The sequence below is a fragment of the Micropterus salmoides genome, unplaced genomic scaffold, assembly GCF_014851395.1.
Source record: "Micropterus salmoides isolate LMB-PRFRI ecotype aquatic unplaced genomic scaffold, ASM1485139v1 Ms_hic_scaffold_10, whole genome shotgun sequence".
Classification (NCBI taxonomy): Eukaryota; Metazoa; Chordata; class Actinopteri; order Centrarchiformes; family Centrarchidae; genus Micropterus; species Micropterus salmoides.
Window position 1 is genome coordinate 23,059,167 of NW_024040041.1, and position 14,565 is coordinate 23,073,731.

At 40.5% G+C, this 14,565-nt stretch overlaps 1 protein-coding gene across 1 annotated transcript; it reads right to left on the bottom strand.

The window, feature by feature from the left end:
- Window positions 1–1,720: 1,720 nt before the first annotated feature.
- gpr146 (G protein-coupled receptor 146) lies at window positions 1,721–12,552 on the bottom strand. The gene is made up of 2 exons (XM_038703603.1): window positions 12,298–12,552; window positions 1,721–5,889 (listed from the first exon to the last, which is right to left on the bottom strand). Exon 2 carries the CDS (start codon window positions 5,847–5,849, stop codon window positions 4,848–4,850), a length of 1,002 nt encoding a protein of 333 aa, XP_038559531.1. The 5' UTR covers window positions 5,850–5,889; window positions 12,298–12,552; the 3' UTR covers window positions 1,721–4,847.
- Between the last annotated feature and the right edge of the window lie 2,013 nt (window positions 12,553–14,565).

Here is a 14,565-nt window from a genome sequence, read left to right on the forward strand (position 1 = left end):
TACTGGCTGTAACCAGCTACATATTAAAGTTATGCTACCAGCTGGGCGATATGGCCAAAACTGTTCAATCGAAATCAATAATTATTGCAATAAATGTAAGATTAATGTCAGATCATCATTACTTTTATATAATTTACACTTAATTACATGTTAAGTTCTATGTGTAGCATGAAGGGACTACAAACTTCATTATGCAACCTTGTGCTGTATAACAACAAATAGACAACCTGTTGCTTTAAGCACACAGCAACAAAGTAAATCCAAGAAAGTAGCTCTTTTTTTGTAATATATTTTAAGTTTGTATTCTATTGGTCATTACAGTTTGCTAACAGGAACACCAAGTTACCTCCTGCAAGAGTACCTACTCACCAAACATGCTCTCTCTCACTCACCCTCCTATTAAAAAAAAATTATGAAAGAAATTGCACTAGCTAATGTCTTACTTCTCTCACCTGCAACCTTGAGGTATTTGTGTGAAGTGGAACGACATGGAACTGAGTGTTGGAGCACACAGTCTTTAGGGGCTCTTACTGATTCTGAGTGACATGGGTTGCACATTATTTGCACGCTTTGGACAATAGTGTCAACCAAATTAATAAATGTTAATGTAGTGACAGAATAAAAGCAATTCAAAGAGTTTAGCTTTGTGTACATTTTTGCTATTACCTTTTGTGACCAGTACATTTACAGACAGACTAATAATTTCATACTTTTTCAATTACATCTTAGAAAAATCAACCCCCTGTGGCATCACTTCTCTCTTCCCTCTTCTTTAAAAATGAAAAAGTAGCGTGTAAATACAGATGGTAACTACACTGACTGAATGATTTATGTTGGTTGTGGTGTTTGCTTGAGCTAACAGACTCAAGTGAAAGCCCCGTGAAAATCCAGTCCTCAGAGGGGGGAAATGGCAACCATGACAACCATGTTCAATTCACTCCATTATCATATCATTTCCAGATGTAGTACATATAATTCAAGACCTCCTCCCTCCCCCCTGTTGGACCTCTCATATTTGCTCTGTGTTTCAGCTAGAAAGATGTTGGAAATCCATACACTATTGTGCAACCCAATGTTGCTGGGTCTGACTGTAAGAAATTAACAGTGTAGTAGTGACAACAGCATTGTGATAACTCCTCCCAGCAAAATAGCTGTCAAAGTTTAATTGTAACCCATCTAATTCACAATGATATATTACTTAATCTTTGCAATCCTTCTAGCTTCCTGTTGCAGCACTTTTCCCCCCAGCTCCTGCTGGAAGGTAGTCCCGCAGCGTTATCAGATGTAACCTACACCAACAATGTTTTCATTGAAAATGGCAGCAGTGCTGGTACTGTCAGACCCACAACAGAAGACAAAACAATTCCCAGAATGGCTGGAATGTTGCATTTTCCCCAGTCTGGGTGGTGTGGTTGAAGGGTCTTGCCACAAATAATCTGCTGTTAGCAGCGTGGTGAGCAGGGGGAGAGCTGTGGCCTCCTTCCTCACTCCCACCGTCACAGCAGCTCTGAGGGAGGGAACAACCTGTCCATCACCCTGACCTGATCACAGGGCTAGAGGGTTAAATAGCTAGCATTTTGTTTTCATGTACACTTGAGTTGTAGATAACAGGAAATCCTTTCACATTACACCAAACAGCCTTTTAACAACAGACTGCATGCACGTTTCAACATATTTTCACATCATCATAAGTACTGTCAAACTTCAGTGAGATAAGGAGTGGTAATATCCATGTTAGTTTATTGTTTAATCAGTCTTTGACTCAGTTGACAATAGAGGAGATTACTTACAGAATCTAAATTTATCTCTCAGAAAATAATACTTAAGTTTTGAAAGAGCATGGTATCTTCTTGTAAATCTCTCACATACAATATATACACATTATTTTGTATTATACATATACACTTGCATACAAAGTCACAAAAGCATCACATCTGAAAGTGGATTAATCTGGACTTTTGAGGTTTTGCTGTTCAAATAGCTAAAATGCATCCGCATACATTCGACACGCAAGAGCTTTGAGGGTGTTTTTACACTTAGTCCATCTCGACAATTTAACTGCACACAGTGGTTATTACTCAAATGTCTTTGCACTGATGTGAGATTATGGCCTCTCTGAAATAATAAACCAAACTCGGGCCTGAGCAGCAATTTGAGTTGGGTGTGGTTTTGATCAAGCTTTATCGTGTAGTCAGCCCATTTGTGGTGATTGCCTATTATTACCTCTGCCAAGGAGTTTGTTTCAGGTCCCATCTCATACTTAGCAAGATATTTAAAAAACAAGTTCATGGATTTCACTGAAATTTGGTGAAAGGTAGGGCATGAGGCGCATATCAACTCCAAGCAATCTAGCAAAACTTTGCCTACAGGTGGCGCTGCAGCAACATGCTAAAGTAAAATGATCATAATTCTTACTTAGCTATTCTCCCCCAAAAATCTGCACAATTGTCATTCACTATGTATAGTCTGATGCAGATTCAGAACAGATTGATCTAATTTTTTATAATGTTTGGTTGAGTGCCTTCTAGTTGGATGTCTCCTCACAAAATTCTATCCAGATTAAAAGCATAAAAATGTCCCATAATAATCAGAAATCTGGGATACATTCAATTCTATTCACTATAATATGAGCGTCATCATACGACTGATTAATTGAATACCAGTTGGAATAAAATCTCTAACAGTATATAGTGCACCAACTGGTAGCTGAACCTTAAGAAATGTTGCTTAAATAAAATTTTTTGATTCAAACCACTTTTCATTAGACCATGTGCTACTGTTTGCCTTCCAATCCCAAATGAACAGTAAGCATTAGGGCTTTGAGCTGAGTTAGGACTTTGAGCCGAGTTCAAATAATGATTAACTCTGTCACAATACATGCAGGCTTTTTGTATGGGGCAGTACATGCTGTAGCACATAATGTTAACACACAGCCTCGGTTGAAAATGAACAGTACTTCTCACAGACTGATTCTAGGTACACATAATGAGGATGGGGCTATGCAGCAAAAATCTTAATGTTGGACACTGTTTCATACCTCAACTGTAGACAAACAATATGTCTAGTCACAGGATGTTTAAAAAAATACAGTATGTGTATGTGATATAAAGTTATAGTCTTAATAGCTTCATATATGCTTGAAAAGCATCAAATCTGTGTCAAAAAATCTGGTAATCCTTTAAATTTTACAGTGAAGCCAAAGCAAACTTATTTGAAGGTGTAACTTAAAACTGTCTACAAAGATAAGTGACTATTTATTGTTGCCTGGGAGTGGAATATAACTAGTGTGCCCACTTCTAATTTCTCTTCAAGTGTATGCCCCACCTCACTGGTGTATCTGTTCACAGAATGATTAATAAACTGTCCCTCTCATTCAGAAAGCAAATTTTAAAAAAAATACACTAATGCAGTGAAGCAACAGACCTCATGCAAAAGCAAGTATCTCTTTTTTATTGTATAACATCACCATTTATCTGTTCAGTTTTGTGGCAGGCAAGAAAGCAAAGCAGCTTTATAATATGGAGATTACCTTAATGCATCTGAGCGGTATTCCAGTTCAAACTGCATCAAACACACTGTTTGCAGGTGATTGGCAGGCGAGACTTTGATATTTGGTGAAGGTTTTTAGTGCCTCTAGAGTGACCCAGTCGGGCTTCATATTTCCACTGGACATCCTCCCAACCACTCATGAGTGCTCATAAAATGTAGGGAATATACATGCCACCTCCTCAGGACCCTCTCTGTGACCCTGCGGGGACTGCTAACAGTGCGTGAGGCTCTCCACGCACGGTTCCTACAGAAGCGAAACATAGCTCAACAAATCACACACTGGGCTGAGATCTCTGATTAAGAGTTGATGTTTAATGAGTTGATTTGAACTGCTTATGGCTAAAGTGATTTCAGCAGCGATCACAAGAGGTATACCGGTTATGTCTGAACCCTGAATACAAGCTTAATATAAACATTTTCATGTAGTTCTGTATAACTTCAATGTTGTGTTCATGTAAATTAATAGTTGTGGAGCTTCATGTACTGTATGCAAGATTTAATCTCTTTATGCCTGCAAGTGGATCAAAACTTCAGAACTCAATCTATAAAAGACAACACCTCTATATACCAGTGCCAATGTCAAAGCTACAGGGTAGTACTGGTATCAAGAAAGAAAATAGCTTTTGAAATGAAGCTACAATTTCTGTAAGAGACAACTAATTGTGTCCGCCTTTAAAACGTGAAGATTATTTACTGTGATAATAACAAAATCACTCTAAGCACATTTAAGTAAAATGGAAAAAAAGGAAAATTCAGCTCTGAAGAGGTGGAACTGTCTTCTCATTCAAGTGATCAAGGCCCACTAGTTTGAGGGCAGTAAACACTTATGTTCATACAATGCAAGTTCCTTAGAAATGGTGGGATGCTGATATTCAGCAGAATACACACCCATATCAGGGAGGGAACATACACAGCAATGTGTAGTGCTTGCTAACAGGATATTTTTCGTTTGCGACTCAGATAAAACACTGCACAATGGGTAGTTATCAGTTGCTTGTGCAAATTTACTGTCCTCAAATTAGAAACCCACTTGCCTCAGAGGAGAGCTTCACTTTGACAACAAAAATAATAGCACTTAGTGGTTTTTGCTTGGTTTGTCCTCCCAATGCAGAACTGTATAGATCAGATGTGGAAGGTGACAGGAAATTCCACAGTTAGCTATGTCACTCTTAACACAGTCCAGAACAGCGAGGGAACCCAGTCAGATACTGGCTCTGTGGGGGGGGGGGGTAAGTGCCGGCTAGGCCAAGAGGTGGAAAAAGGGGGGGGGTGTCTGTAATCTCCCAGGGTCGGTAATCTCACGTCACCACTTGTTGCACTGTTGAGCGTTCGTGAGGGCAAGACTGCTCTCCGCAGTGCAGCCTCCTGAGCAGCCGCTGAAGCTTGTTGGAGAAGTTTTTGTTCATCTGCCTATACATGAGTGGCATCACAAAGCTGCTAGAGAAAGCCAGCAGTTTTGACACACATCTTAAAAAATAATAGGTAGGTAAGTAATGTACGTTACTAATGTACCCTGGTGCGCCGGCTACAGTGTGTACCAACAGGGTCATATAGTATGGGGTCCACAGTACAAACTGTACACAGACTGAGGCTAGCAGCAGTCTGTGGATAGAAGGGTCTAAGCGAGCAGAGTCCTGATCCAGAGGTGTTGACTCCTTCCTAATGCGCAAAATAAGCACAAAGGCATAAAGTACAGCCAAAGCTGGAACCACGTAGCCGATGAACATCATGATGGCGTCGGCGGCCTCCTTATTCTGCATTTTGGAGCACTCGACCATCTTAGTGGAGATGTGGTTGCACACATAGAAGAGCAGTGAAGAGAAGCTAGTGAGCACCGCACCTCCCCAGATGAAACCACACACATGTTTGGTGTTATACACACTGGACATGTACGTACGAGGCAACGCCCGCTCTATATAGTAGTCCAGACTGAGCAGCGTGGTGGAATACATGATGACCAGAGAGGAGATGTTGAAGAGGATGAGCAGGGTGATGTAGATCTCGTTGTTGTACTCCCACACATGCCAGCGGGTGAAGGTGGAGCTCAGCAGCTCCATGGGAGCCACCAGGTTGAGCACAAGGCCCGCGATGGCCATATTGACGAAATAAACATCTGGCATGGTCATGGAGACTTTGTTTGAGAGGTTGACCACGACCAGCAGCATATTGTAGCACAGCCCCAGTGGGAAGCACACAAGGAGGTAGATGAGGGAGAAGACCGACAGGATGAGGCCATAGTCCTGGCAGAGCCGGAAGTCCACGCTGGCGTCCGTCTCATTATAAACCATGCAGATCCACATCGCTGGGCTCTGACACGGGTCGAGTCTCTCAACAGCTCAACTGCAGGCAGAGAGTTAGGGAGAAAGAAGTTAGTTACAGCGGTTTTTATCAATTACCAGTATTAATTACAGCTGGATAATGCAGACAAAAATCAAATATTGCAATCGTTTTTACTCTGTGCTTCAATATCAATAAAGTCACAGTAATTTGTATAGGACTACTGGTACTTCCGTATGGTTTTTAAGTTGACAAAAAAAATGTGGATGTGCTCACCAAGCAGCTTCATTGCTCATTTCAGTGTGTAAGAACAACGAAATACATTCAGTGAGCGTATTAAGATGAAAGTTGAAAATCACAGACAATATCAGTCCCTTATTACCATCTTGACTAATATTACTGAAGTAGAGATCATGCATCACACTAGCGCTAACAAATTACTGGCATTAAGTGTAAGTATTACATTTTGAGGAAGCCCTCCATGAGCCGAATTCAACCCTCTCTGTTATAGGTTTTCTGTGCTAGCTAGAGGGGCAAGGGAGGCCTTGACACAAAAACATGTCAGCCACGGCACAGCTATTATGCCCTGGGTAACACTGTTAATTTCACTTCACTGCATCAGACTGGCTGAATATGAATGCCTCACAATATGTTTCATTTGCAAGCTGAGCCTCACAACCCACTATTTCTCCTCTTTGAATGCCACACTGGCCTGTGCGAGTGTTTGACGCCTCTGCGAGCCTTTTCTGTCTTGCTCTGCCCCTCTTTCTCTCTCTGTTCGGAGTCACATGCAGGGTCATTGCTGCCTGCGCAGTGCTGCCCCTGTGCTTTTTTCACAAAGCGCGGTCGGGCAGCCAGATAAAGACAGACACTTTCCTAACCTGAAACTTTACAGACAGCTTTGGTGTTACTGCGAGGAGCAAAGCACATGTGCCTTCTGTTCAAGTTACTGACAGGTTGACTGGGTGTCGGGCATGTGCTGATAGGTAGATTTATAAAGAGTGAAATGTGAATCAGGCTCTGGCGTAGGGCCAGTGAGGGCCGAGTCCAGAGGTTGGAGTTCAGGTCAAGGTCAATGAAAATGACCACGAACATGTTGGGAGCATTTGTGATCAAGACTCATGGGGCTGCAAGTTCTCAAAAAGCTTAGGTAATGCTGCCTTGCATAATTAACTCAGTTCATTTGAAATAAATTATTTAAATAGCTTTGGTCAAGGAAAACAGGATTGCAGTCATAAGTCACCCAAGTTCACTGTATTTTACTTCCTCTGTAATAATTTGGCTGTTATGTTTCCACAAGTTTGGCTTCACTCCCAAGACTGCTTTAAAATGAATGACTCTCCAAAGAGAAAATACATTTTACAATAAATGGTGTGTGCTAATCTGCGCAGAATTTCCTGGAAAACTCCCCCATGAAAATTTTGTGGAACAAAGTGCAGGAAGGCAGCTTTGTTTTCAAGAAGACGAGTAACGATGCCAGTAAAGGGGAAACATTCTTCCGTTCACTTACGCAACACCACTACAGAGGCTGCTTTGGCCTTAAGCCTCAGACACATACATACACGCGCACACACAAGGGCTCAGACCCTCCTCTATACTAATCCAATTGGCTGCAATGAGACTATAGTGGAGGCTGGAGCTCAGAGCTGGACTGGAGCAGGATCAGGAGGAAGAAACTGTTACTGTTTACAAAAAAAAACTGTCTTCACAGAGAAAGGAGCACTGGTCAGGCCTCTTGTAAACATGGCTCTCTAATATGAGCAGCTAGGTGACAAAACTACATAATTAGCTGTGGTCCTCTCCCATAGATTATGCACTCTTTTCTGTATGTGTTGTAAATTCAAAGAAGTTTGTTCAACCTTCGCTCCTTCAGCAACCTCTGATCACTTCAGGAGAAAATGGGGAAGTTGGTGATAATTAAAGAGGGCACACCCTTTCATTACCACGCTCATTCTGCAGCTTCCGATAGCTGTAGGGTACCAAACATTTTGCACAAAAAAAAAAAAGAGCCATGGGTTTGTGGTGTGCTGGTGTTTAATTACTTAAACTGTTGACTTTGTTTCCAAGAACTTTCCTGTTCCATACACCTCTGCAGACAGTGGTAGCCGAGTACTTAACAAAATGCCTTGACAATGACAAAGCAATGATGAAGTAGAGATTAAAACTAACACCACAGTAAACAGTGGAAAGTGAAACCTTGTGAAACATCTACCAACTTTAAGTAACAACAAAATATAGAGTACACAGACTTTGTTTCATGCTGAACCACAAGGCCCGACCAGGATTTCAGTCTTTTAAAAATAGACTAAACAAACAGCATTGTTGGCACAAAATATAGTCCTGACTAGGGCTGCTCAATTAATGTAATCGCAATCTCGTAATGTGCGATTACATAACCGCAAAAAGTGCGTGATTTAATAAAACAGGCAAGGTGTGTGTGACGCTCTTTTCTCCGTGTGCGTTACAGTTTGCTCATTATCTCCGCCCACACTGGGCTCTCGCATGTGCCCCTAGAAACAGATAAGCCTACGTATTTATTATTATTTATGAGCAGTGTGCCAGTAACTTTTAAGACAACAACCTACTGTAACCCCCCTCTGGGCGGCTGTGTAGAGCGGGTTGGCCATTAATCGGAAGGTCGGCGGTTCAATCCCTGGTTGCGTGTCGAAGTGTCCTTGGGCAAGATACTGAACCCCGATTTGCCCCAGTGTATGAATGTTAGTTTCCGTTTGAGCACTTAGGCTCAGTGTATGAATGTGTATGACTGGTGAATGCAGATGTACTGTACTGCTTTGAGTGGAAAAAGACTAGAAAGGCGCTATACAAGTACGGAGCATTTACATGTCGCTACTGATTCAAAACATAGTCGGAAGTGCCACCGGAGCAGAGAGAAATGCTGGTGCTCTGGTTGCTCTGTGACAGAGAGACGTCGGCAGCAGCTGAATAGGTCAGACAGAAGAAAACACAGAGAAGGTTTGGGTTTGGCTCGCTGGCCATTTAAAATTAGCTGTATCAGTGCCTTTTGCTGTTCAACATGTTCAACTTTTCACAGAGCCGATGTGCTTCTCAGTCACTTTTTGTTAACCAACCAATCACAGCCTGGATGGGGTGGAACATTAAAAAAGGTTTGACGTGCTACAGCAAATAATTAAATGTTAAGCTAAACTAAAGCAGTATATTATTGTTATACTAACAGTATACTAACAGTATACTGTTAACTAAATGTTATACTCTTTATTTAATACACTTGTGTACAGTTCCTCCTCCAGGTTATGGATAGAGTCTCTGCATTAGACAGATGTACTTTCAGCCGGTGGCAGTGTGCCAATATGTGCTGCTTCAAGCCGCCTCCTCTGTAGAGCAACACGCTCCCCTTGTTCTGTTTTACATCTGTTTTACTAGTTATTGTTATAAATATTGTTTAACTTTGTTCATGTTGAGAAATACACATTTCAAAATGTCAGTATTTCTTGCATTCCTTGATAATTAAACAAGTAGACTCATAGTACCATTTGTTCCATTATAATTGAATTGCAATCTCAAATTGCAATATTGTCCACAATAATCACAATATGACTTTTTCTCCAAAACGTGCAGCTCTAGTCCTGACGCATGAATAGAGAAGAAGACGGCAGTTACAATACAATATTAAGGAGCAATTTGTCTGACTCTGCAGATCTTCCGAGTTACAACAAAGAAGGAAAACACATTTATTTGCTATAACAATATTTTAAATCAGGGTTTTCACGTCATTGCACTTTTGCTCTGCACATTTTGCCAGCAGCTCATGATAGTGAAATCTCTAGTTTTCTACTCAACTGAAGGTGAAACAGGAGAGGCGGAAGTATTTATACCTGACTTGGACGCACTGCAACCTCGTACTGTATGAGCTATGTCTTTTTCAATTCAGAGTAAAGAGGAAGTCCACTTTCATTTCAAGTCTACTTCAGATTCCGCTTGCTGGGGTTGCGTGAAGGTCAGAGATATACTGTTCACATAAGTAAAACAACAGGCACTATACTCAGTTGCATACATTACCTGGCATTTGAAGTGGTGATGTATGTCCCTCTTTTTAAGTCTATATCAATGCATTGATCAAAGCATGCTAATTAGTTATCGAAATATGCACAAGAGGACAAGAGGAGGACAAAGCTCAGTTGAATTCTTCTCGCACGACTTTGACTTGGTTAATAAGCCCCTTCTGAACTTTTTGCCTTGCCTTTAAGTTGTAGTAATATTCCCTGAGGGGGAGGCCGGTCTTGAGCATGCCCCACCAAACATGATCTCATAAGAGTGACGCCGACGTGCTTGACGTCTCAGTGTTTTGAACCCAGATCCCGCATGCTGATGGGAGTAGTGTGACATACTGAGCCCACACCCCTTGTATATGCCCATTGGAATTTACAAGCTTCTTCTCAAAAAGTACTGAGTGATGTCATATGATTTGCTACTCGTGTCTGCAGCAACGTGCGGTGGAGCGGCAACAGAAATACTGCAGAAAGAAAATAACATCACTTAACTCCAGTTTACACACGCTGCCTGTGACGCGTAACACAATGACATTTTATGCACAACATTTTCTAGCAATTAATAGTGTAGAATTTAAAGTAACTGCCCCCAGAACTACCAAACTACTTTTGCCATGAGAGGCGATTAAGATGTAAATGGTTCATTTAAGAAAGTCCCTAAATCTTTCTAGGTACTTGTTCGTTTCTCAGCTGCCAATTATTCTTGGAAAGCAGCCCAATAACTGAGAGTATTAATGAGGGCTCTGACTTCAGGTGCATGCTAATGCTGCATAGCATTTCGCAAATTGAAATTACTAAGCACTCGGAGGTGATTAAAATACTTGCCACCAACTCCATTTCTGTGGAGGGGTTTTATATAATTCAGAACATTTTCCCAAAATCATTATCAGTCCCCACAGAATTGAGTGCTGGATTATTTTGGGCGGGGCAAGATAGCCTGTTTTTGATTGGATTCCTTACAAAATTCAGATTTTATAGCGAACTGTAGATACAGATCAGTTATCTACCTGCCTACTATCCTTGTTCTTCATCATCAGAACTTGACTGGTGATCCACAGAAAACCTAAAAGCTACAAAATGTTGATATTTCAATTGACTCACTGCTGAACAGTGTCAGATTTTCTCTGGAAAAACAGTACTTCCTCAAATCAAGTTGTAGTGTAAGAGACTCTGGTCAAGCACAGGTCACGGTCAGTCTCGACAGCTTCCTCAGCTTCTTTTTGGAAACAGGTTGAACTGTCACAGGAATCACCAAGGTCATAGATCAATGGGCAGCACAAAGCAGGCTTACGGTCATTAAGCCATGACCCACATGCCCACGTCCCCTTTGGTCACATGGATTAAGTTGAGGACAGCGATTGCAAAGCCTAAATCTCAAGAAGCATTTCATTTGCTGAAAGGTGATCCTTTTCTGAGCAGAACTACTTTGTCAGAAAATAGCATTCAAAGTTGATGTCAAATATGGTCAGGTGGATGTGCTGGCCATAATTAGTGGTACATAATTAGTAACTAAGGGAAACATCTGTTAAGATCTGTTATTAAATAGTGGCTTTAAAAGCCGTCAAAGGTTTTGATATAATTGATCAAAACAAAGATGTCAAGCCCTGTTGAAACTACTGGATAAAAAGAAAACTACATACTAGGAGAATATATCCATGTGCCTGTGTGGAGTATAACAATCTAACATTGGCATCATGCTTGAAGCAGTTTATTATATTGTATTTTATGAATGACTGTACATCACAAAACTAAACTTTATATTAAAAAAAAATAGTACTTACTCATCTATGGCCTGGCCTTTCCTGACATGTATTAATAGATTGACTGGTCCAGTAAGCAAGGGTGCCATCATCGTGCAGTCTACCATTTATAAACCTAAATCATTGCTTATTGTTAAATTAATACTATGCCATGACATTAGCTCCAATGGCAGATGTCCCATCAACAAGAAAATATTCACGCAAAGAGCAGTCTGCCACAACTTCACAACTACACTTTTTACTGCCAATGAAGAAGATTTTTAACATCAGAGCTCTTTGATTAAAGTGATACAACCTTTCCCCAAGCGCTTGAGAAAGCTGATCTCGTGAGAAACGTCTTCAGGTGTTGTTTTCCAAATATAAACGGGTCGTTAAAACCGTGGAGCCAACCACAGCTGAACAACGGTGAGAAAACAAACCAGCCCACCGTGGTCTGTGTGTGTATAATTGCGGACATTGTGTCTCTCCATCACACTTGACTGCACACATCAAAGCGTGGATAGCTGTCACGGCTTCACCATTATTCTGCCATTTCTGCGGGTATTGTTGACACAACTAAAGCTACTCACTCTCGCATTTAGCCATCTTCAACGGGGAGAATTCACCTTTCCACGACTGCAAGGTGAAGCTTCAAGCAAATCGCATTAGTAGGTCAAAATAATAGAAAAGGGAGGAAAACTTACCAAAAACGTATATATTCGGGTCAGTGACAAACCTACGGAGGCATAGAGTTTGGATGTAGCATTTCCACTGACATTTCTCAGGCGTTTCATTTCACAAACAGACGTCCTAAAATATGAGCTTCGGCTTTCCGCGCGCTCTTATAGCCCCAAAACAGCAGCAACAACAAAAAAGAACCGTTTTACTGCATGTTGATAGACTTCACCTATCAACTTTTCGGTCGATGCTTGTTCTGAAAAGGGGCTGTCCGTAACGAGACTTTACTACTGCTGAAGTGCTGCTGAGCCCTACAGTGTGTACACACGTGACCCTCCCCCACCGTTATTGCTGCTGCACGATCGCGAGGCCCGAGTCTACTCTGATTGGACGAAGGACAGGGAGGTGGGGCGCGAGAGAGGCCGAGGGAAACGCACACACACACACACACACACACACACACACACACACACACACACACACACACACACACACACAATACTGCAGTAATATATGAGAACAAGTAAACATAGTATGAGTGTCATAGTGTAAGTGGCGACTTTTGACTTCTAGTGTGACTCATCCACTAAAGTCATGATTACACTTAAGTAGCTTTTTTGCAGGAAAAGTCATATTGTGTATGTATTTCTGTTTTCCCATTCTCATGCGTTACCCAATTACTTAACTTGAACGCAATCCTAACCCTACATATGCTTAAATAATAATAATAATAATAATAATAATAATAATAATAAATAATAATAATAATAATAATGTAATAATACACTTTATTTATGTAGCACTTTTACAAATTTATTTAGTAACAAAGTGCTTTACATTGTGGAACTCTCATTAAAAACTTTCAATCATTTCAAGATAGAGGCAAATTAAATCAAGCAATTTGAAATGACATAAAGTTAAAAAGAAACAAGATTCCACACCAGTGATACAGTTAAAATAGACGTGTTAGACAGAAATGGAAGGATGCACTAAAATGAATAAAAGGCTGTTTGGTAGGGTATATCTAAAAGATGTCACCAATCCTGCAATGACAGGTTCACAATTTTTCAAGTCTGCCTTAATGAAAGATAGTCAAGCTACCACACAAACATCGCAACAGGTGTAGCGACCCAGTCATTTCTCCTTTTCATACTGGCCCTGAAGTCAGTTCATTGTAAGTAATGGAGGACACAATCCATAGTCTTAAGTCTGTGTAAAAATACATTCCAATGTTTACCTGAAGGTGAGGTTTCTGCAGTCTATATTAGACAAATTGAGTCTTTTTAATACAAAATAGACTAATCACTTACACTGAGAGTGCATCAGGAAGGGATATCACATATGAACATTGTAAATCCTGTTGTAACGTTCATATGCACACCTGACTTTTGTGAACCTATCCTTTAGCCCTAACCTAAACAGTTATCTCTGTAAAGCCTAACCATTTAAACAGTTCCGGTTTGAAAACTGCCTTGCAATAAAACAACACAAGGTATTGTGTTGGTGGGGTTGTGGTGTTTCAGGTTCCGGTGAGATATGAAATTTGATACAGAAAGGCCAGTTTGAGTAAAACGTTCAAAGTTCTTGTCGCTCAAAATGAACATTCAACATTCCCCGAGTCGAAATAATGGTCGCTTTCTATTATGGAAATATGAGGAATACGAGGAAAAGCATTGATTATCACTTTGGGAAGGACTGTATGTTACAATGGTGATATGCTTTTGTTTTGTTCTATTGAGTGGAGACTTTAATTAAGCAACAGAAGTTTGCTAAGAAGATTAAAGATTATGATGTAAATTCTTCGCAGTTTATAGCACATATGATAATCTTGACACGGAGAACAAGGTTGTACAGCAGATGTAACAGATTGAACAGTAGCTAATTTCACCATGCACTCTGATAGTCCATATTGATAATGGGCCTAGGCTTAGTTAGTAACTCAACTGCTTTTTTGTTTGCTTTTTTACAATGCCTAAAGGTTGCAGTGGTTTATGACCAAATACTCATATATTCATTTTATGGTTTATTGCTTGGCTGATTGCACATTCTTCAAGTTGCATTTTGCAAAGCCTGACATTATTGTATTTTAATAGCCCACTTAAATCGCAATGATTGCAAGGTCTCATAGTGATATATATTCCTTTCAGAACAGTACTACCACAACTTTTAGGTGCTGATGAGTCACACAGATATAGCTATAAAAACCCTGTTTGATCATTGTTAGACTCTATCCATGGGCCTGAGATAACATGGCACATGCAGAATGTTAGCATCAGTGCTTCACTGTCTACAGA